The sequence below is a fragment of the Myxine glutinosa genome, chromosome 10 (assembly GCF_964187855.1).
Source record: "Myxine glutinosa chromosome 10, kmMyxGlut1.1, whole genome shotgun sequence".
In the NCBI taxonomy this organism is placed as follows: Eukaryota; Metazoa; Chordata; class Myxini; order Myxiniformes; family Myxinidae; genus Myxine; species Myxine glutinosa.
The window spans coordinates 8,392,118-8,413,623 of record NC_136270.1 but is presented as its reverse complement, the minus strand read 5'-3'; the positions used below and the strand labels follow the sequence as shown (position 1 = coordinate 8,413,623).

General features: G+C 47.2%; 1 protein-coding gene across 1 annotated transcript; it reads right to left on the bottom strand.

The window, feature by feature from the left end:
• Positions 1–15,187: 15,187 nt before the first annotated feature.
• On the bottom strand, positions 15,188–21,103 carry DYNLRB1 (dynein light chain roadblock-type 1). The gene is made up of 4 exons (XM_068101575.2): positions 21,045–21,103; positions 19,967–20,042; positions 19,562–19,729; positions 15,188–15,592 (listed from the first exon to the last, which is right to left on the bottom strand). The coding sequence occupies exons 1-4, from the start codon at positions 21,045–21,047 to the stop codon at positions 15,549–15,551; spliced, it is 291 nt and encodes a 96-aa protein (XP_067957676.1). The 5' UTR covers positions 21,048–21,103; the 3' UTR covers positions 15,188–15,548.
• Between the last annotated feature and the right edge of the window lie 403 nt (positions 21,104–21,506).

The window sequence follows — 21,506 nt, the reverse complement described above, 5'->3', positions numbered from 1 at the left end:
CAAATAAGGATTGTACCATGAAATGGCTCACAAAACTTTTAAAGAAGCCAAGAATACTTGGATACGCATCGCCGAGAAAGGGGTATTCATCCACACAACGAAAGATTTGGAGAACTTCCTGATCAACTCGTCCAAAAAGTTTGTCAAAAGGTAGCCCGTAAGGCAAAGTCATCTAGTATAGTGTTTGTCTGTCCATTTGTATATATGTATGTCCCTCACAAACATACACCAATCAGAGCTGAGGATATGGTCACATGACAGGGGTGGTGTGATGTAATTATGGTGTTCAACAGCTGATGCTGCACACCGCCATTTTGATTTGTATGCCATTCAGGCCGAACATATTGTTGTGGAAATGAGAATTGTGTTTTTTTATTGTTGTAAAAATATCGCCCTCCTTCCTCCAGTTGTGTATAAAGGTCAAAGGGCGTCCCTTAGTTAGGTCATATACAATCACGTTAGCCAATCATAGGTTTCCTCCTTGTTGGTAGTTATTTCCTTATTCTGTGTATTAGGTTAAGGTTTTGTCTTCCATTAATTAATACTCCATTGCACCGAATTCAAATAGAGTAGATTCCCTTTCATTCCCATTCCAAAAGCCTTTATTACCAACTGCATTTGCCTCCATTGAGCACGCGGTTGGCTCGGAGAAGAAAGGCATGTCTCCACCTCGTCATAGAGGGGAGGAGTGAGCCAGCCCTTGCTGAACGCCAGCCCAGAACGAGGGGTTTGGCTTTGAGAGGGCGTGGGGAGAACCGTCGAGTAGGTTCGCGAAGGTTGAAGGGCGTGGCCTATATAACCCGCATGAGACACCCCCACCTCAGATGTGCTGGAGATGAGCTAGGCAGATGAGTCCAGATGAGTCCAGATGAGCTACGGAAATGAGTCCAGATGAGCTACAGAGATGAGTCCAGATGAGTCCAGATGAGCTACGGAGATGAGCACAGAGGATGAGCGCTTAAAAAGCACGCGACGCACCTGAGACGAGCTGCGTGGTCCAGGAGAGGAGAGAGGGATGTCCCATGAGCTTTAAACCACCACAGCTTTGAGCTTCGATGGCAGTTTTCGACCGTGGCCGCGAAGGAACGGCGGCTGCTGAACGTGCCGATCGAGAAGGGGGCGGCGGCTGCTCACTCCCGGCCCGACCGTGCTCCGGTTCCAGTTGGACCTTCCCCTCCTTCCAGCCAATCGTTCCTGCCTTCATTCCCCATTCGTGTGAGTCTGTCTTTTGTTTGTTCTGTCCTGGGTTAAGTAAGACTGCATAGGTAAGCTAAGGTGCACTCTGTCCGCTTCTTCTTCTTCTGTTTTTATTTTATTATCCTTCCTCCTCCTTGGTTTCTTTTAATTGTGTAAATATTAGTAATAAATTATAGTCGTATTTCAAACCCTTTTTGTCTTCTTCTTCTTCACATCCATCGTCTTTGTCTTTTCCCCATTGAATACCTGTGGCACGATTTGGCCAACGTTCAGGATTGGGTTAGTCTTTGGTAACGGTTCGTGCCGCGGCTGCCATCCACTCGGCAAATTAACATCTCATCCGCGGTCGCGAACGAAGCTGCTCACCTGCCTCTGGAGGGAGCTTGTGCAGCTTCAGGGACCACGTCGGTCAGTCACAAACGAGGGGACTAATCCCCCCTCGAGAAGGGAACCGAGGCCGACGTTGGGTTCCGTAACATTTGGTGTCGGGAGCGAGATTCGGACCTGAAGCGCTTAGCGCGCTCAAATTTCGAGTGGGCCGAAATGTTGTTTTATAAAAGCCCAAATTAAATCGTGCCATGGATAGTCAAGGCGACGGGATGCCGGTGGGAGAGATAGAAGGGTTAGGGGTAACCCAGGACCAGAGGGAAGAAATGGAGGAGGAGAACAATGAGGAGGTGGTTGAAGGGGTTTCAGGCGCACAAAATGGCGCCCTCGCGCACGTGGTTGCAGCGGCACCAAATTTAGCGGCGCCCGTGACCGTAGCAGCACCGTTGGATTTGAACCTTTTTATGATGCAAATGGAGGCCCTTATGGCCAAGAATAGTGAGCAATTGGGAAGCCAAATTGAAGGGATGGAAAGCAGAATGAGGGACGAAAGGAGGGCTCAGAGAGAAAAATTGGGAAATCTAATTGAAGGGTGTTGTAATAGAATAAAAGGGGACAAATTGAAGGACATAACTGCCCAGGCCAAAGAAGTAAATGAGGGACTGGCGAGGGACAAGGCCAGGTATGAGGCAAAGCGGGTGGAGGGGACAGAGACCGCAGGTTGGGCGAGCAGGTCCCACGGGTGCACGAGGAGGTAAAGCGGGTCGAGGAGCACTGGTTGAGCGAAGTGGAGGAAAGCGCGGGTACAATGACGGGTGTAGAGATCGCGACCCGTGGTTTGGGGCAGCCGGCGACTGCTGAGGTAGGAGAGAAAATTTTATTAAAGCCAGCGGTCGTTGAGGTGAATAAAGAAAAAACAGTAGTGGGTATAATTGAAATTGTAGAAACGACAGACGTAGAAGAGCAACAGTCGGAGGAAGGAATGGAAATTGCTCAAAGTCCGAATACACATCCTGATGCTGTGCTCATTCATCCTTATGAAGATTTGCAGGTGTTGGTGCAGGGAGGAAGAAGAACCCCGAAAGTGAGACGGGCTGTATGTGGTGCCGGGAGATCTTGTAAGAGGGGGTTTGGCGCGAAGAGAATTGTCGCGCGATTGGGATCAATATGGCACCCGGGCGTTGGTGAAGGGTCCCGTGTGAGGGGAAATGGCGCGCTTGTGGAAAAAAAGTGTGCATCGGGGAATGAGCGTGTTACGGAGCGCGAGTGTGAAACCGAGTGCGAGCGAGAATGCACGTCGGGGTGTACGGAGTGTGACACAGAGAGTGAGTTGGTAGTGGCGTGAGTGCGAGAGAGCACATCGGAGCGCGAGTGTGAAACCGAGTGCGAGCGAGAATGCACGTCGGAGGGTCTGTGTGAAGCAGTGTACGGAGTGTGACACAGAGAGTGAGTTGGTAGTGGCGCGAGTGCGAGAGAGCACATCGGAGCGTGAGTGTGAAACCGAGTGCGAGTGAGAATGCACGTCGGGGTGTACGGAGTGTGACACAGAGAGTGAGTTGATGGTGGCGCGAGTGCGAGAGAGCACATCGGAGCGCGTTAGTGGGTGGATGCAAGAGTGCACGCCCATGGTGAGTGGTACGGAGTACGTACAGAGGGAAAGTGCGCAAGACGGTGCGCGAGGTGTGTTAAGGAAGTGTGCGAACGGCGAGTGTGCGCGAGAGGTGTGGTGTGTAACAGGGAGTGCGGAGGTGGAATGGACGGAGTGTGGGGGATGCACTGGAGGCATTGGAACGCCGGGCTTTGTGAGTGTGAAACGGGTCGCGTGGTGTGAGCATGCAAGTGAAGCATCGACGTTGACCGGGTTAGCAGTTAGGGCGACGGATAGCGGGCGCTCGGTGCGCGGAGCGCTTTGTTGGATGCGAAGCTTCGCGCGGGGCGTGCTTTGTTGGATGCGAAGCTTCGCGCGGCTCGATGCTGCGTCGTCCCGCTTCGGAGCGTTGCGCACGATTCGGGCCTGGCCCCGCCCCGCACGGTCGAGTCCGGGCCTTGTCGGGCGAGGCGACCGGTCCGGTTCAAGGGCGAGTAGGAGGAAGCGGAACGGTGCCCCCTGGCGGGGGCGGGGTTCCGACCGGGCGAGATTGAGCCATCGGGCCTGGGACCGCAAGGTGCCGCGCCGAGATGGTGCGTGGAATCTCGGCCCGACCAAACCACCTCCCTTGAACCAAAAGCCGGACGGATTCAACCTGCAGGCGACCAAACCACCCGCGTTCATTGCTCGGCTGTGCGAAGCCGGGCTTTGGGAATGTAACGATGCACCGAGGCTCAAGTTTAATGGACTGTGATAATGATAGTGTTTTGGACCCAAAATTGAAAAGCAAAATTTGATGATTGGCAAAGGATTGGCAGATTGATGATTGGTAGAGTGATTGGCAAATTTTTAATTGGCTGGAATTTGGTGAGCAAAATTTATAGTGAGAGATACCCGATGTGGTGGGATGGCAACTCTGCCATCCCTCACAGCGGGGCAAAGGAGCACTAGGTTTATGGGGTTGGCAGTGAAAACTTGCCCGGGAGGGTTAGGATATCGTGTGTAGGGATCTAGAGAGGATGACCATAGGTAACGGTAAGGTTAGGTAGTGACACCGATACCTGTAGTGGGGACGCAGGTAGATTAGTTTGGATTATAATGACGAGGGAGCGCAATAGTTTAAAGGGTCGACTGGGAAGCGCAAGTTCCAGAGGGGAGTAGTTAGATAAGATGATGCCGTGTGTTTGAGAATCGAAAGTGTATTGAGCGTGGAAGTGTATGGAGCAGTGAGTGAGGAACGATTGAGATTGCACAGGTGTGCAACTGAACAGGTGTATGGAGCAGTGTATGAGTGAGTGATGGTGATGTGTGTTGTGTTGACTAAATGGTCCAGGGAGGAAGGAGGGTGCAGGTGGCACCAGGTGAGATTGCACAGGTGTGCAACTGCAGGTGTATGGAGAATGGTTGTGTGGAATACATGGAGTGTGGAAAATATGGAGTATGGAATGGATGGTCGTGGAGTGAGTATGGTGGAAACTGTGGAGTGGAGTGGATGGTGCGAAGGTGTGGATGGGGGAAAGGAGGATGGACCCCATCACGAATACCCGGGGAGGGTAGTGTAAGAGTTAGGTAGAGGGTACAGGTAAATTGTGGTTGGATATTGGCATCTGTGGTGCGTGTGGAAGAATGGAGTTTGGATGGGTGCATTAGTGACGTGGAAATGGCTGGGCGTGTGGCCTGTTAGTGTGTGTAGTGGAATGGACACTCCGCCACTGTGAGGATGTCGGGCAGGTGAGGCCGCAGGTGGGCTCTGGGAGCCGTTAGAGTTGTGGATGGGGCCCGAGGATCCGGAGGACGGACCCGGGTAGCCCAGTGCCAGAGGGCACCGAGTGGGGAGAGCGCCAGAGGGCCTTCCCCAGTGTTAGGTTAAGGAGCAGGTAAGCTCGGAGGCAACTACAGTGGTGGAGGTGTGCAGGTGGGTAGACCTGCTGGGAGAGCCACACGACCCAGTCCTGAAATTGTGCAAGGGCACAGGGAGTTGAATCGGGGGAGTGAGACCCCAAATTGATGAAGCCTGTGGAGTGATCCCCCCCCCCTCCCCCTTCCCACGCCTCCTGCCCCCAAGCCCTCTCCCTCCCACACTTCTCCCTGCTCTCAAATGTTGTCGTTGTGTGCTTCCCCTTCTCTCCCCATCTTGTCTTCCGCTCCCTCTTTTTGTATATTTTGTTTGTCTGGTTGATTTGTTTGTGAAATAAATGTTAGCTCTTTCACGAGGCCTCGATTCAGTATACAAAAAAAAAAAAAAAAGCCCCACAGTTTGGTAAATGGGAATTTGGTTCTTAAAACCGCATAGAGTAAGATTGCCAATGGATTGGCAGGGAAAGACCCCGGGTAGTGTAAAGTGTGTTAAAGTCATTTAGAGGATAGTTAGGATTAAGAATCTCCTTGCACCATCTACATCCACTCACCTGAGGTGACGACGCTACTCCACACCATGCCAGGTTGTTTTTATTATTTTGTGCAGATGTTTGGAATGTGAGACGCATCATGACGTGGGTGTGACATTGTGCTGATGTTCCATCTCTTCCTCCTTATGAGGATTGATGATGAATTGGTGATGGCAAATTTTGAAGTAGTGGGAGTGAAGACGAATTTGGTATAGGGGAAATATGGGGAAGACAAGACATTAGTGATGAATTTGTAAATGTGTAGATTGTTGTAAATATGGGGTAAGGGCAAGAGTAGAGTAGGTGACAGGGGGGGGGGTGACGTACGGTAGGGACGAGCTTTTCTCCGCTCCATCTCCAAACGCACCTCGCCTCGCATTGCCTTGTTTGATGTGTGTACCCTTGTGACCTTACCCCTCGCTCACCTGTCTTTTCCCCCCCTTGTCTCCCACACGAGGACTGTGCACCACTGGGCGCCGAGGGGAGCGTGCGGGAGTCCGCCATTGTGCGCCCGAAACTCCTGGAACCAGCTGTCTGCATCGATGCACCACCTTATGGACCACATGTCTGTGGCTGAGCACCACTGATGGACCCCATGGGTTGGGGCAGGGCCCCTCTGCTGGAACCGGCCATGAAGGCCCAAGATCTTGCTGGCGGACCTTGGTCACAGGGCACCGATGCCACACAGGTGAACCACAATAGTCGGCCCTGTGGGCCATAAATAAATAAAAATGGACACGTCTGGTGCATTTCATTTTATGTCCAAATAGGCCGCCAGCAAAGAAGTTGACAACATCTGGAAGAATACCAATGGCCAGCAGAGGGAGCCGAAGAGGAAGACCAGCACCAAGGGTTTGTTTGGTTATTTTTATTAAGAACTGTGGTGACTGTGCGCCAAAGGGTGCTTTGTGGTGCTTGATGGTGTTTTTGGGTGCTTCATGGTGCGTCGATGCAGGGCAGACTGTCTCCCTCCCAAAAGAACAATCACAGGTCCTGGGTTGCGTTTTGTAAATAAAATAGAGTGACTGTAAATAATGCTCCCCCCCCCCCCCCGTAAATGTATAGTTTGAAGACAATTCCGCAATTCGGTTAGCTGTGGGCGTGAGTCTGTTAGGTAGGGTGCAATGGAGCAGGGGGACATATTTATTTGTGTTTTAAAACTGTCACACTCAGGGTCAGGTTAAATGTAGAGGGCTCTACACCTACGTGCCACACTAAAAGTAAAGGTAATAGGCCCGGGACGTGCCTAAGAGGAGGAGGGTGCAGTGTTGTGGAAATGAGAATTGTGTTTTTTTATTGTTGTAAAAATATCACCCTCCTTCCTCCAGTTGTGTATAAAGGTCAAAGGGCGTCCCTTAGTTAGGTCATATACAATCACGTTAGCCAATCATAGATTTCCTCCGTGTTGGTAGTTATTTCCTTATTCTGTGTATTAGGTTAAGGCTTTGTCTTCCATTAATTAATACTCCATTGCACCGAATTCAAATAGAGTAGATTCCCTTTCATTCCCATTCCAAAAGCCTTTATTACCAACTGCATTTGCCTCCATTGAGCACGCGGTCGGCTTGGAGAAGAAAGGCGTGTCTCCACCTCGTCATAGAGGGGAGGAGTGAGCCAGCTCTTGCTGACCAACCCAGAACGAGGGGTTTGGCTTTGAGAGGGCGTGGGGAGAACCGTCGAGTAGGTTCGCGAAGGTTGAAGGGCATGGCCTATATAACCCGCACGAGACGCCCCCACCTCAGATGCGCTGGAGATGAGCTAGGCAGATGAGTCCAGATGAGCTACGGAGATGAGTCCAGATGAGCTACAGAGATGAGTCCAGATGAGCTACGGAGATGAGCACAGAGGATGAGCGCTTAAAAAGCACGCAACGCACCTGAGACGAGCTGCATGATCCAGGAGGAGAGAGAGGGATGTCCCATGAGCTTTAAACCACCACAGCTTTGAGCTTCGATGGCAGTTTTCGACCATGGCCGCGAAGGAACGGCGGCTGCTGAACGTGCCGATCGAGAAGGGGGCGGCGGCTGCTCACTCCCGGCCCGACCGTGCTCCGGTTCCAGTTGGACCTTCCCCTCCTTCCAGCCAATCGTTCCTGCCTTCATTCCCCATTCGTGTGTCTGTCTTTTGTTTGTTCTGTCCTGGGTTAAGTAGGACTGCATAGGTAAGCTTAGGTGCACTCTGTCCGCTTCTTCTTCTTGTTTTTATTTTATTATCCTTCCTCCTCCTTGGTTTCTTTTAATTGTGTAAATATTAGTAATAAATTATAGTCGTATTTCAAACCCTTTTTGTCTTCTTCTTCTTCACATCCGTCGTCTTTGTCTTTTCCCCATTGAATACCTGTGGCACGATTTGGCCAACGTTCAGGATCGGGTTAGTCTTTGTTAACGGTTCGTGCCGCGGCTGCCATCCGCTCGGCAAATTAACATCTCATCCGCGGTCGCGAACGAAGCTGCTCACCTGCCTCTGGAGGGAGCTTGTGCAGCTTCAGGGACCACGTCGGTCAGTCACAAACGAGGGGACTAATCCCCCCTCGAGAAGGGATCCGAGGCCGACGTTGGGTTCCGTAACAATATCGTCAAACCTGTCATATATCACAATCTGCATGCTCTACCTTGACGTTTTTCATTCAGCGTGAAACGCAAACAAACCGATTGTTAAAATGACCATGAAATATGGAAAGCCTAGGGTTTGCGGGTCTTCCAACAACACGGTATGTTTCGGCTTTAGGCTTCATGCCTTCATGCCTCACCTTCAGGCCGATTCGGACAAATTAGCCCAAGTTTCTTAATACCATGACGGTGCCACGTTTTTGTTTTTGTAGTTACTAGGGCATGCCCGTACTATATATATATCTAAAATTATATCCCCCCCCCCCCCCCTCTATTTACATGAAATGGTTTGGTCCATTCGCAAAGCCAAAGCGAACGGCTTGCGAGTACGGTGACAATCCCCCCCCCCTCTATTTACATGAAATGGTTTGGTCCAAAGCGAACGGCTTGCGAGTACGGTGACAATCCCCCCCCTCTATTTACATGAAATGGTTTGGTCCAAAGCGAACGGCTTGCGAGTACGGTGACAATCCACCCCCCTCTATTTACATGAAATGGTTTGGTCCAAAGCGAACGGCTTGCGGAGTTTGGTAAAGAAATCACCATAGCGTGCACAAACGTGCAGGAAAGCGAAAGAATCGCAAATTAGTTTTAATTAGTTTTAAAACATAGTTTAACGCCAACATAGCGGCAACATAGTTTGCCAACGTGAAATAAATGAATACGCTCTCAAATGTGCCGTCCGAGGCAGAGTCTGTTCGCCACGTTCGGCACACGTGATAACTCGCTGCTCTCTGATTGGTTGAATCGTTTTTTGGACATAGCTCGGTAACTACTTGTCCGATTAATTTAAAACCTTGACTAGAACGGGCACTCGGTAGAGCGCATACCTTCGCCGCAGCTACTTTTGTTGCCAAAATAAAAGACTACAAGATCTGTGTAGCAAGATTCGAGGGAATGACACTCGATGACTACAAGATCTCGGCGCTGATTCGTTGTCACTGTGCCATAGTCCCGTTGATTTGCACGGAAAGAACCATGTTTACGGCTGCTAATCCAAGTTTATTACATGCATCCTTACAACTGTAAAATATGCATATATATATATACAGTATGTTCTGTTTTTCATCTCTTCAAATTGCACCAACAGTCGAAAACATCATGACACATAAGAATGACACATCTACTTTCATCCAATTTGGATCCGAATTGACCGCGTTATGATTTAAAAAAAACCGCACATTTTGCAAGGGCGTGACCCCCCTGACCTTTGGCCCCCAACCGCTAACAAGGGTTATGACGTCAGAGTGTCATGTCGCATATCACAAGATTGGGCATTGAATTCTGAACATTTTGGCATTAGTTTCATACAAATTGGACACAAATTGACCGCGCTATGGTAAAAAGACGATTTTGACCTTTTCATGACCTTGACCTTTGACCCGATCGATTCCAAAATCTAATCAAATGGTTCCCGGATAATAACCTATCATCCCACCAAATTTCATGCGAATCGGTTGAATACTTTTTGAGTTATGCGAATAACATACACACACACACACACACACACAGACATACAAATAAATACACAGCGATCAAAACATAACCTTCCGCTTTTGCGAAGGTAATGAAAAGGCACATCCTCGGGTCCCCAGCAATATACCTGGCAAGTTTCAAGTATATCGGACCGGTAGTTGTCGAGAAACAGCGGTCGCATACACACAGACACACACACAGAGATTACTGGAATTATAGATAGATAATAATAATGTTAATAACAATAATTATATCGTAAATATAATCGGAACACTGCAATCCCTTTGTTGTGACTGCGAGGTTACTGGATTGGAGTGGTGTATGGTTGGTTCAGTGTGTGTGTTACTGTACTTCAAAGCAAAATGCCATCGTGTGTTGCCGACGGGTGCACAAATCGTGACGAACGAGGACGAATCAAAGGCAGGAGTGACACTTTCCATGGGTAAGGCTTCAAACACTGTTACTGTGTGTGCTACTGTGTGTGTTACTATGTTTGTATGTGTTTCTATGTTTGTGTGTGTTACTATGTTTTTGTGTGTTATTGTGTGTTACTATGTTTGTGTGTGTTACTGTGTGTGTGCGATACTATGTGCGTGTGTGTGTTACTGTGTGTGTGTGTGTGTGTGATACTATGTGTGTGTGTGTGTGTGTTACTGTGTGTGTGTGTTACTATGTGCATGTGTGTTACTGTGTGTGTGCGATACTATGTGTGTGTGTGTGTGTGTGTGTCACTGTGTGTTACTGTGTATGTGCGATACTATGTGCGTGTGTGTTACTGTACTGTGTGTGTGTGTGTTACTATGTGTGTGTGTGTGTGTGTGTTACTAAGTGCACGTGTGTTAGTGTGTGTGTGTGTGTGTGTGTGTGTGTGTGTGTATGTGTGTGTGTGTTACTGTGTGTTAACACACACAGTGTGTTACTGAAACTGAACGAAACTGGCAGCTGAAGGAGCAAAACAAAGTCATTGTCTTACACTAATGGTTTATTAAATTGCAGAAGCATAGCCTGGGACTCCGTAAGCAGTTTGTGAGTGTAACTTCCATGGGATCGGGTGGCACTCCACTGCATCAGAGTCCACTGTAATAATAACAAGTGAATCCTCTTGGATTGCGCTGAGGTTCGGGCATGGAATTTCTAGGAGGAAGTATAATTTGTATGCAATGAAAGTACATGTAATATGGGATCGAGTAAGATCGAGTAAGCTTCACCAGTGCGCGTGCGCGAATTTACGTCACGTCGGCAGCGAGAAGGCGTTCCCCAACACGAACCAATCAGGAACTGCCACGCCCACTTATATGATCTCAGAATTCCTGTGACAGGAATTAGCGTTACACTGGCTGGAAGTCATTCGCTAGAGGCGCTTCCTCAGCGCCAATCACCAGTGCGCGTGCGCGAATTTACGTCACGTCGGCAGCGAGAAGGCGTTCCCCAACACGAACCAATCAGGAACTGCCACGCCCACTTATATGATCTCAGAATTCCTGTGACAGGAATTAGCGTTACACTGGCTGGAAGTCAATCGCTAAAGGTGCTTCCTCAGCGCCAATAATAATAATGCATTTATTAGCGCTGAGGAAGCGCCTCCAGCGAATGACTTCCAGCCAGTGTAACGCGAATTCCTGTCACAGGAATTCTGAGATCATATAAGTGTGACGTGGCAGTTCCTGATTGGTTCGTGTTGGGGAACCCCTTCTCGCTGCCGACGTGACGTAAATTCGCGCACGCGCACTGGTGAAGCGCGAGATTCGGCCCAAGGTTCTTATTATTTTATATAGCGCTTTTCAGGAAGCCCAAAGACGCTTTGACAGAGTGCAAAACATAATGCATAGCAAAACATAAAAACAATTGCAAAAAAAGAAGAATCAATAGGGAAATATTCAAAGCACAAAGGAGGGAGAAGGAGAGGAGATAGTCAGGGGTTAGATGCTGTGGGTTAAATGTTGAATGCAGTGTTGAACAGGTGGGTCTTGAGTGATGTTTTGAATGTGGTGAGTGAGGAGGAGTCTCTGATGGTGTGAGGTAGCGAGTTCCAGAGGGTGGGAGCAGCGATGGAGAAGGCCCTGTCCCACCAGGATCTAAATTTGGTCCGGATGGGGGGGGGGGGGGGTACAGGAGGTTGGTACCAGCAGAGCGGAGGTTGCGGGTGGGAGTGTGTCTGGAGAGGAGGTCAGCCAGGTAGGATGGGGCTAGGTTATGGAGGGCTTTGTAGGTCAAGAGGAGGATTTTGTACTGGATTCTCTGGGAGATGGGGAGCCAGTGAAGCTTGTAAAGGACGGGGGTGATGTGGTCACGGGTCCGGGAATGAGTGAGTAGACGGGCAGCGGAGTTCTGAATGTATTGGAGTTTATTGGTGATTGTTGAGGGTGAACCATAAAGGAGGCTATTGCAGTAGTCCAGACGGGAAGTGATGAAGGCGTGGATGAGGGTTTCTGCAGCCACGGAGGAGAGGGATGGACGGAGACGGGCGATGTTTTTCAGGTGAAAGAAGGCTGTCTTTGTGATCTGTTTAGTGTATTTGTCGAAGGAGAGGGTTTGGTCAAAGATGATGCCAAGATTCCGGATGTGAGGGGAGGTGGATACTGGGAAACCGTCGATGTTGAGGGCAAAGTTATGGGTGGACTTGGTGAGCGTTTTTGGGCCAATGATGATTATTTCAGATTTATCACAGTTAAGTTTGAGGAAGTTGATTTGAAGCCAGGATTTTATTTCAGTGATGCAGTTTGTCAGGATAGAGTGGGTGGCGGTGGAGATGGACTTGGTGGAGATGAAAAGCTGGATGTCATCGGCGAAGCAGTGGAATTGGAGACCATGACGGCGGATTAAGTGACCGAGGGGGGACAGGTAAAGGATGAAGAGGAGGGGGCCAAGAACTGAACCTTGGGGGACACCTTGGGGGAGGGGAGCAGTAGGGGATTTGCAGTTATTGATGGAGATGAACTGACGTCTGTCAGAGAGGTATGATTTAATCCAAGAGAGGGCAGTGCCGGTAATGTTAAAGGTGGTTTCAAGTTGGGTGAGGAGGATGGTGTGATCGATGGTGTCAAAGGCGGCGCTGAGGTCGAGGAGGATGAGAATGTTGAGGTTGCCAGCGTCAGAGGAGAGGAGAAGGTCGTTGGTGATTTTGAGGAGAGCAGTTTCAGTACTGTGGTTGGAGCGGAATCCGGATTGGAATGTTTCATACAGGTTATTGGCAGAGAGGTGATGTTTGAGTTGAGTGGCTACAGCGCGTTCCAAAACCTTTGACAGAAAGGGTAGGTTGGAGATGGGTCTGAAGTTATTTAGGGTGTCAGGGTTTAGTCCAGGTTTTTTCAGAATGGGGGTAACAGCAGCAATTTTGAGGGATGGTGGGACGATGCCTGTAGACAGGGAGGAGTTTATTGTTGCAATGATAAGTGGAGAGAGAGCAGGGAGGGAGGCCTTGACAAAGCTGGAGGGGATGGGGTCAAGAGTGCAGGTGGCAGTTTTCATTCCAATGAGGAGTTCAGAGAGGTCAGTAGGGGAGACTGGGGAGAATTGAGACAGGGGATGGCAGGATAAGGGGGGGCAGGTGGTTTGAGGGGGAGCGGGTGCGGCGGTGGTCAAGCTGTTGTAGATGTTTTCAATTTTGCGTTGGAAGAATGAAAGGAAGGCGATGCAGTTGTCTATTGTGAATGACTGGGTGGTGGTGTTCAGGGGGCTGAGGAGTTTGTTTATTGTAGAGAAGAGTGCTTTTGGGTTTCCGGAGCCAGAGTGGATAATTTGAGAGTAGTAGGCGGAGCGGGCGCGGGAGAGGGCATCTTTATAGTGTTGTATGTGGTCCTTGTAGGCCTGGGAGTGAACTGTGAGACCTGTTTTATTGCGGAGTCTTTCAAGTTGGCGAGCACGAGTTTTCATCAGGCGGAGTTCAGGGGTAAACCAGGGAGCAGAATGGGTGAAAGAAACTGTTTTGGTTTTTATAGGCACAAGTTGGTCAAGGCAGGAGGAGAGAGTGTGGTTGTAGTAGTCAGTGAGATCAGAAGGGGTGTGGAGGTCAACGAAGGGAGAAGTGGACATTTTTTCAGAGGGTCGATGAGAATGATGTAGGTGAAAGAGCGTTTAGCGATCTGTACCTGCGATCTATTTTTAAAATTAAATCTAGATGATGGACACAGATTGCGTATATCATATTCCCGTCAGGAAGCGATTCATTGTTACCCGGTAAAGCCGGATACTTTTGCTCGTACAGAATAAACCATGAGTGTCTCAATGCAATCTTCCACTTCCATGACAGACAGATTGGAGACTTACAGTACTTCAAAAAAAATTTATACTTACATTATTTGCGAATTGGTATCCCCACCCAGGTCATACTATCCTCTTCAACTAAAGTATCAAACAAGCCCCGCTACGCCGCTGTTAGACTTTGTCTTGTTACCCTCGCTAGAGGAGAGGGTATTGCATTTGAGTCCGTTTGTCTGTCTGGTTGTTTGTCCACACAGAATAAATATGATTTTCTCTGCAACCGTTGGTCCGATTGACAGGAAATTTTCGCCAGAGGTGCAACTCATCCTGTAGATTTTTTTACGATAATTATAACGTCATCGGTCACGTGGTTCGGCCGCCATCTTGGAAAAACCGAAAACCTTTGCACCTCCATATCTCCGAAAGCGCTGCATAGAAAAAAATTGAGACGGCTCATTGTAAAGAACTCTCCATGGGGAATAACATATGTTCATGATGACATCATAGGTGCCTCCATTATGACGTCATAATTCGACAAGTACAAAACTTCATCCGATCAAGATGAAATTTCTCGAGTGTCACCTAGGGATAAATTGGTGAAGGAAAAAAAGATGATGACGTCATCGGTCATGTGGTTTGGCCGCCATATTTGTTTTAACACAAAAGCCTAAAAAAACACGAAAAACACGTGCTGGCGAGGGTCTGCAATCTCCGATTGCTCTTTCTTGTTTATACCTTGCAGCCCATACTGCAAAACCTCCTAACAATGTAGGCCCATGCAAGGCCTGAAGGTTTATTGATGGGCATGTTCTACCAAAACCTTTATGCTTCTTAACACCGATGGGAAGGTTATATATCTGGGGTTGTTGATGCAAAGGCCAAGTCTAAAATGTTGATACTGTATTAACTATGAATCAAGTTTGGGAGGAGGTGGGTAGGGTGAGGCGAAGTTGTATGGATTGTGAGGGCCGTTGGAAATACATCGTTTGGTTGGTTCCGGGGCCACAAGAGAAATTATACTATATTTTTGCATCTATTGGTGAAAAGAGAAGCGTCCGTTCGTGTTCGGGTGTGTGTTATAACCACGGCCACTACGAGCTAATTGTATTAACAGGAAATGGTACGAACTTGGCATCTCTCATATTCCTATATTTCCATGAGTCTGATTTGCATTCAGGAATTGAACAACTATGGTTAACCATTTTGAAATTGCCACGATTTCATCTAAATGCTGAAAATTATGTTTAAAACACAATTTGAATTATAGGTTTCGCACTGGTAACTGCAGGTTAAACGTGCCCGTCAAACAGAACCGAGTCGGTGTAAACACACACCCACACAAGGCCTCATTTAGCATTCATACATCATATTGGTTATTTCAAAAATCACGTCTTGGAGATCAATTAACCATCAACTCACCACGCTTTAGAAGTTTATTGAATCAATTGCAGAGCTACTTTATTCCAAGCAAAGGCTAACTTAACAGTAAAAAGAAAGAAATTATAATAAAGTCACAAAAAAGTGCTCTTTACTAACCCCATCAGTCTTATCACAACAAAATCCCTCATCCTGCTTATCACAACAAAATCCCTCCTCACTGTCATCGTTGAATATTAACCGGTGAGTTAAGTTAGGAGAAAGAGGTCTGAAAATCAATGACAAACATGCAATTGTTTACACCAAACTTGTGTTCTTGAATGAACATCAAAGTGAACGATATCGTGGACGATGTGCAAAGTTGCTCGAGTCATGTGAGTTGCAATTTCATTCGTTTGTGTTCTGAATCACAATCAACAGGTAGTCTTTTTCTGCAAATAAAGAAAAAACGCAATTTCAATGACGGTCGTTTTTGACACGCACATTTGAGAATGGCAGACAAGGCTTTCATGGTAACACACAAAACAAAAAAAAAACAAAAAAAAAAACAATCTCCACGGATGTCTGTAGCATTGCAACCATCTTCACATTCGTGAAAGTAGTACCTGCAGGATAGTGGCATCTTCCACCATTCACGACCCATTCAATTTGGTGTGAACGAGACGAGGACTTCAAGTTTGGGTTCTTGGACAACAGATGTAGGATACGTAAAACTACCGGCCGATCAAAGTCAAACAACAAACGACAACAGTACAACAACAACAACAAACTAGAACGGGCACTCGGTAGAGCGCATACCTTCGCCGCAGCTACTGTTCTGTACTTGGCATGGGAGTGTAGGGAACAGAACAGTGAACAGTTTGGTGCTGATTTCATGCAAATCGGATAAGAATTGACCGAGTTATGACAAAAAACGCACATTTTGCAAGGTCGTGACCCCCCTGACCTTTGACCCCCAACCGCTAACAAGGGTAATGTCTTCACTGGGTCATGTCGTATATCACAAGATCGGGCATTGAATTCTGAACATTTTGGCATTAGTTGCATGCCAATTGGATAAAAATTGACCGCGCTATGGTAAAAATACGATTTTGACCTTTTCGTGACCTTGACCTTGACCTTTGACCCGATTGCTCCCAAAATCTAATCAAATGTGTCCCGTATAATAACCAATCATCCCACCAAATTTCATGCAATTCGGTTGAATACTTTTTGAGTTATGCGAATAACATACACACACACACACACACACACAGACATACAAATAAATACACAGCGATCAAAACATAACCTTCCGCTTTTGCGAAGGTAAAAACGATACAACAACATACAAACGATACAATACGGTACAACAACAACAACACCAACAACAAACATGAACATCACATCGCTGACAATCTAAAAGACTTTCATTTGTAGCTTGATGGAGTACTGCTCTCCCCTTTGGGCTGGCACCCCTGCCTCACACCTTGTCCTACTTGATGGCATGGAAAGCGAAGCCCTCACAATCATTGGAATCTCCCGTGATGAAACCGAGTGTTGAGACCTGTTACTTTCACATCGCAGACAGGTTGGTGGCCTCCCTGTATTCTACCACCTCCTTTTTGGTCTTGCATCCATTTCTGGGCTCTGTCCCTCCCAGGTTTATTTATGGAGGGTGCACACTGTCCGCCAGTAACCCTTTTCTTGTTAAACTCTCAAAATCCAAGCTCACTGTTCACCTCCCCTCATTTGTTCCTATTATCTCAACTGTGGAACCAACTTCCCCAGTCTGTTCGGTCCCATTCTTTTCTCCAGGGCTTCAAGACAGCTATTTGCCACTATCCCAAGTCATTCCCCATTCGATATGCATGATTTATTCTCCCCCAAATGATGTCATTCTCAAGCACTCCCTTTTCCCAGGTCATTGTGATCCCCCCCCCCCCCTCTCCCTCCCCTCGTTTCGTTTTAGTTGTCGGTTTGTTTGCTCCTTGTCTGTTTCATCCCCGACTTCCCTTTTCCTCTTCTTGCTGTGTTACATTCAGCTTGTGTGCAGCTTGTTCACCCCCATGTGCCTTCCTCCCCTTCCGCTAGATCTCCCTCTCACTTTTACTCTGCTGGTGGTGTTTCCCCCTTTCCATTTTGTTCCATTCCATTCTACTCAAGGTCTTCCACAAGCCTCGATCATGTATATTAAAAAACCTAAATCCCCTCAACTCCCCCCCCCCCCCCACCCCCCACAAGTACAGACTTGGCATTTAATATGGAATATTTTTTTTGTGGGGGTGAACTTACTTTTCAAGATGACTTAGAACCAAAAGTTCATTGGAATTATGTTGAAATTATTCTAGATTTTGTTAATGTGACCTGTAAAAGAAACAAAAAACACATTTGACATGTCGAAGCAAATAAATTGATCCTTGAAAGTGATGTAAACTGATATCGAACTCAATTCACGGACAGTACTGTGTTAAACTTCTGTACGTTTTCCAGAAGTATCTCTTTATTTTGCACATTAGCCAAATTTTTTTTTCAACAAAAACAAAAGCTAAATTATGACTGGGATTACGGACAGTAAAATTACAGTTCAGTACTTCGTGTAACCCCCACGAGCATTCAGGAGAGCACGTACACGTCGAAGGCATGCTGTTCACGAGATTTGCCAAGGTTTGGACAGGAATCGCTTGCCATGCAGTGACAATAGTCTGCTGCAATTCACGCACAGAGGTCGGCTGCTGGTCCAAGTTGTCGATTTGACGCGTTAATTCTGCCCACAAGTTCTCTATCGGATTCATATCCGGGGACATGGCAGGCCACTCCATATGCTCTACACCACGGTGAGCAAGAAAGTGTTGGATCATGCGAGCACGATGAGGCCGTGCATTGTCATCTTGGAAGACAAAGTTTCCTCGAAAGGCTGCACGAGCAAATGGAAGCAATGTTTCTTCCAGAATGACCCTGTACTTGAACTGGTTCAGGTTTCCATTCAGAACAACCAGGTCAGTTTTGCCCCCTGCATGAAAAGCAGCCCAAACGGTCACCCCACCACCTCCAGCTTGGACTCTTGGCACTATACAATCTTCGTTGTGGGCTTCATGCACTTGTCTGTGCACTCGGACGCGGCCATCTTGACGATAGACCAGAAATCTAGACTCGTCACTGAAGGTCACGTGATTCCAGTGTCCTGGCTACCTTTGACGGTGCTCTCTGGCCCACTGCAATCGGCGCTGGCTGTGTTGTCTGATCAGGCGTGGCTTTCTCAGGGGACGCCTGGCACGATAGCCTGCTTGAACCAGTCGTTGGTTGACTAGCCTTCTGGATACAGGCACATTTGTCAGTTGCTGCCACTCAGCCCTAAGCCGATTAGCTGACTTGGTACGGCCATTGCAGACTAACCGGTGCAGCTGGCGATCATCTCTGCTTGTGGTTCTGCATGGACGTCCTGGCCTCGGTATTGGAGTAGGGACACCCCTCTGAGCATTTCGTTTCAGGATCGTTGACACCTGACCTTGAGTGATGCCATACTGCCGAGCAATAGCACGCTGTTTCATGCCAGAATTTCGTAGCCACCACTCCATGACAAACAGCATTGTCAAGTTGACGGACCATCTCCAGAGGAAGCGGCAATAACTTTTGTAGACATGCAGCAGTTGTTTTCCACTAATGCAGAACGCAACAACCCTTATATACCCGATTGTGAAGCCAATCGTCAAATGTACCTGTCCTTACATTTTGTCACGCCACCTGTGATATAATCCTGTTAGTGACTTCTTGCTGCGAAAGACAATCAGTGACATGGTTCTTTCAACAAAGACATCACCGAAGGGTAAAATAAACTCACCAGATTGATATACTGAGTTCAGAAAGTAAACCCAAGTCAAGAAAAAAAAAAAAATCCATATTAATGCCAAGTCTGTATTATCAATTCCTCTTCCTCTTCTCCTCTGCCCTTTATAAGGAGTAAGGTCCAATGGCACCAAACTGCTGGCCTGCCCTCTACCTTGACCACAATACTCATCTACTCCCCTCTGTCTTCAGTCAACTATCTCCACTCTACCTTACTGATATGCCTCTTCACACAATACTCTGATCTCAACCACATTCTACCTCTTTTCCTCCGACCTTGTTCCCTCAACCTATCCGCTCTCTTGCACCAAGTGTCCAGCCCACCTTAGCCCACCTCCAGCCCACCTTAGCTCATCTGCACACCAATCTTCTCCCTCAGTTCATCCATCGTCCTTCTATCCACACTCTTCACTCCAGCAATCCTCCTGACCCAGTTGTTCTCATAAACCTGAAGCCTCTGTTGTTGTCTCTCTGTCAGTGCCACAGTCTCCATACCATAAAGATAGGCCGGCGTTGAACAAAAATCAATCACAATAAAGCACAAAAATGGTGAACTTTATAAAAGTTGGATCTACCTGGTGCTACGAGGATCTCATTCTTGCGGGATCGGATACGAAGGAAAGTCAGGTCATTTTGTGGATCGACCTCTCTCACGGCACTGCGGGCCATTACAGATAACTGCTGCATCAGGCTGGCGTATTGCACCGTGGTGTTGTTGTCCATTGTACTCCGGATAGGCATGCCTGAATAATGTGAAGATGGCAGACATGAGATTTTAGTGCTCAACTGTGTTACCTGTGTTTGAGAGAGAGGAAAATCAGAGGCAGATCAAGGAAACAAGCATTGGGGATATGCTGAAGAGCACATTTGAATATCAAGTAGTGCAAACAGGGAGTGAGTATCACAATTCGAGAGGTATTGATTAAACAGGATGAAAAAAACCAAAAACAATCGACAAAAATAAATGAAACACACCACACCTTCAGAATTTATGACAATGACACCAATGACTCCCTTTTGTGCCTGAATGCGTTTGAGCGTTTCTTCAACTTCGGCCTGAAACACAGAGAATGAAATAGAATGAAAGGAGAGAGAGAGAATGAAAGCGAATGAAAGAAGAGAGAGAGAATGAAAGAGAATGAAACAAGAGAGCGAGAATGAAAGAAAATGGAAGAAGAGCGAGAGAATGAAAGAAGAGAGAGAATGAAAGCGAATGAAAGAGAGGGAGAGACAGAGAGAGAAAATGAACATTGGACTGTATATAATCAAGGATGATCAAACTAATAAGCTTGGTTAGTAGCCGTGCACGTCTCAGCACTTTAGTGTGTGAATGACCGACAGTACTGACTCTCACACAGACATCAATGTGTTCATTTATTTACCTGCCTGGAAGCCCGATAAATCACCAAGTCACCTATTGATGCCTACTAGCATCCACAATAACATTGCAAGTACATTTCTACAGAAATCAAGGATCCACATATAGAGCCTGCACTTTGGATTGACAGACACGGACGGACAGACACACACATACGCACACAAACACACACGTTCACGCACAAACACACTCAAACACACGTGCACACACACACGTGCGCGCACACACACAAATACGCACTCACAAACATACACAAACACAAACATGCGCACACAAACACACATACGCACTCACAAACGCACACGTACACACACAAACATATACACACACACAAACAAAACACACACAAAACACACACACACACACCAAGCTAAAGCGGTGGTCTCATGGATAAAGATTGTCCTCACTGGTGTGGGTTCGATTCCCAAAGATGCTCAAAAACATGACTTGGAGAGATGGGTAGTGACCGGATGGGTCCATCACACATATAAACGCCACGAAGCACCCAAACTCCAATGAAAACCTTCATAAAATCATCATAATTTAAAATATCCCAAACGCTGTCGTTATTGAGAAATGGAAAATCTATCTAAATACACATCGTCAGTCGGGTTATAACGATAAATAAGCTGTATTTTGAGTGAGGATCATCAGAGAGGAAGAAGCATATACCAATATACCATGTTTACGGGATGGTTACAACCGGAAACGCCAAACCCTCAAACGCCAAACCCTCAAACTCGGAAGCGGAACTTCAAGAACACCTTCAATCGAGACAAGAAAATGAATGAAGTAAAATTTATCCTCTATTGAACTGCTTCATAAATAATACATGGTATCTTTTTTTGTATTTACCTGAGACATTTTTGAGACGTCCAAAATAAACACTTAATAGCCAATCAGGCAGAAGAGGATTGTCGTGGTGTATAACATTAGTAATACGTAGCAAATTGCTTCCCGCGTTTATAGCATTGAAATTCAGAATTAATTAATTGATTTGGCGGTGAAATCGACGTTGTTTTAATCGGAGGTGTATCACTGTCGTTTGAGGTTGCGTGGCTGTCATTCCGATCCGTCATCACGCAGCTATTTAGCAAAATTCACAAGTTAACGTTGACACTGTAAATTAAATGCGAGGTTTT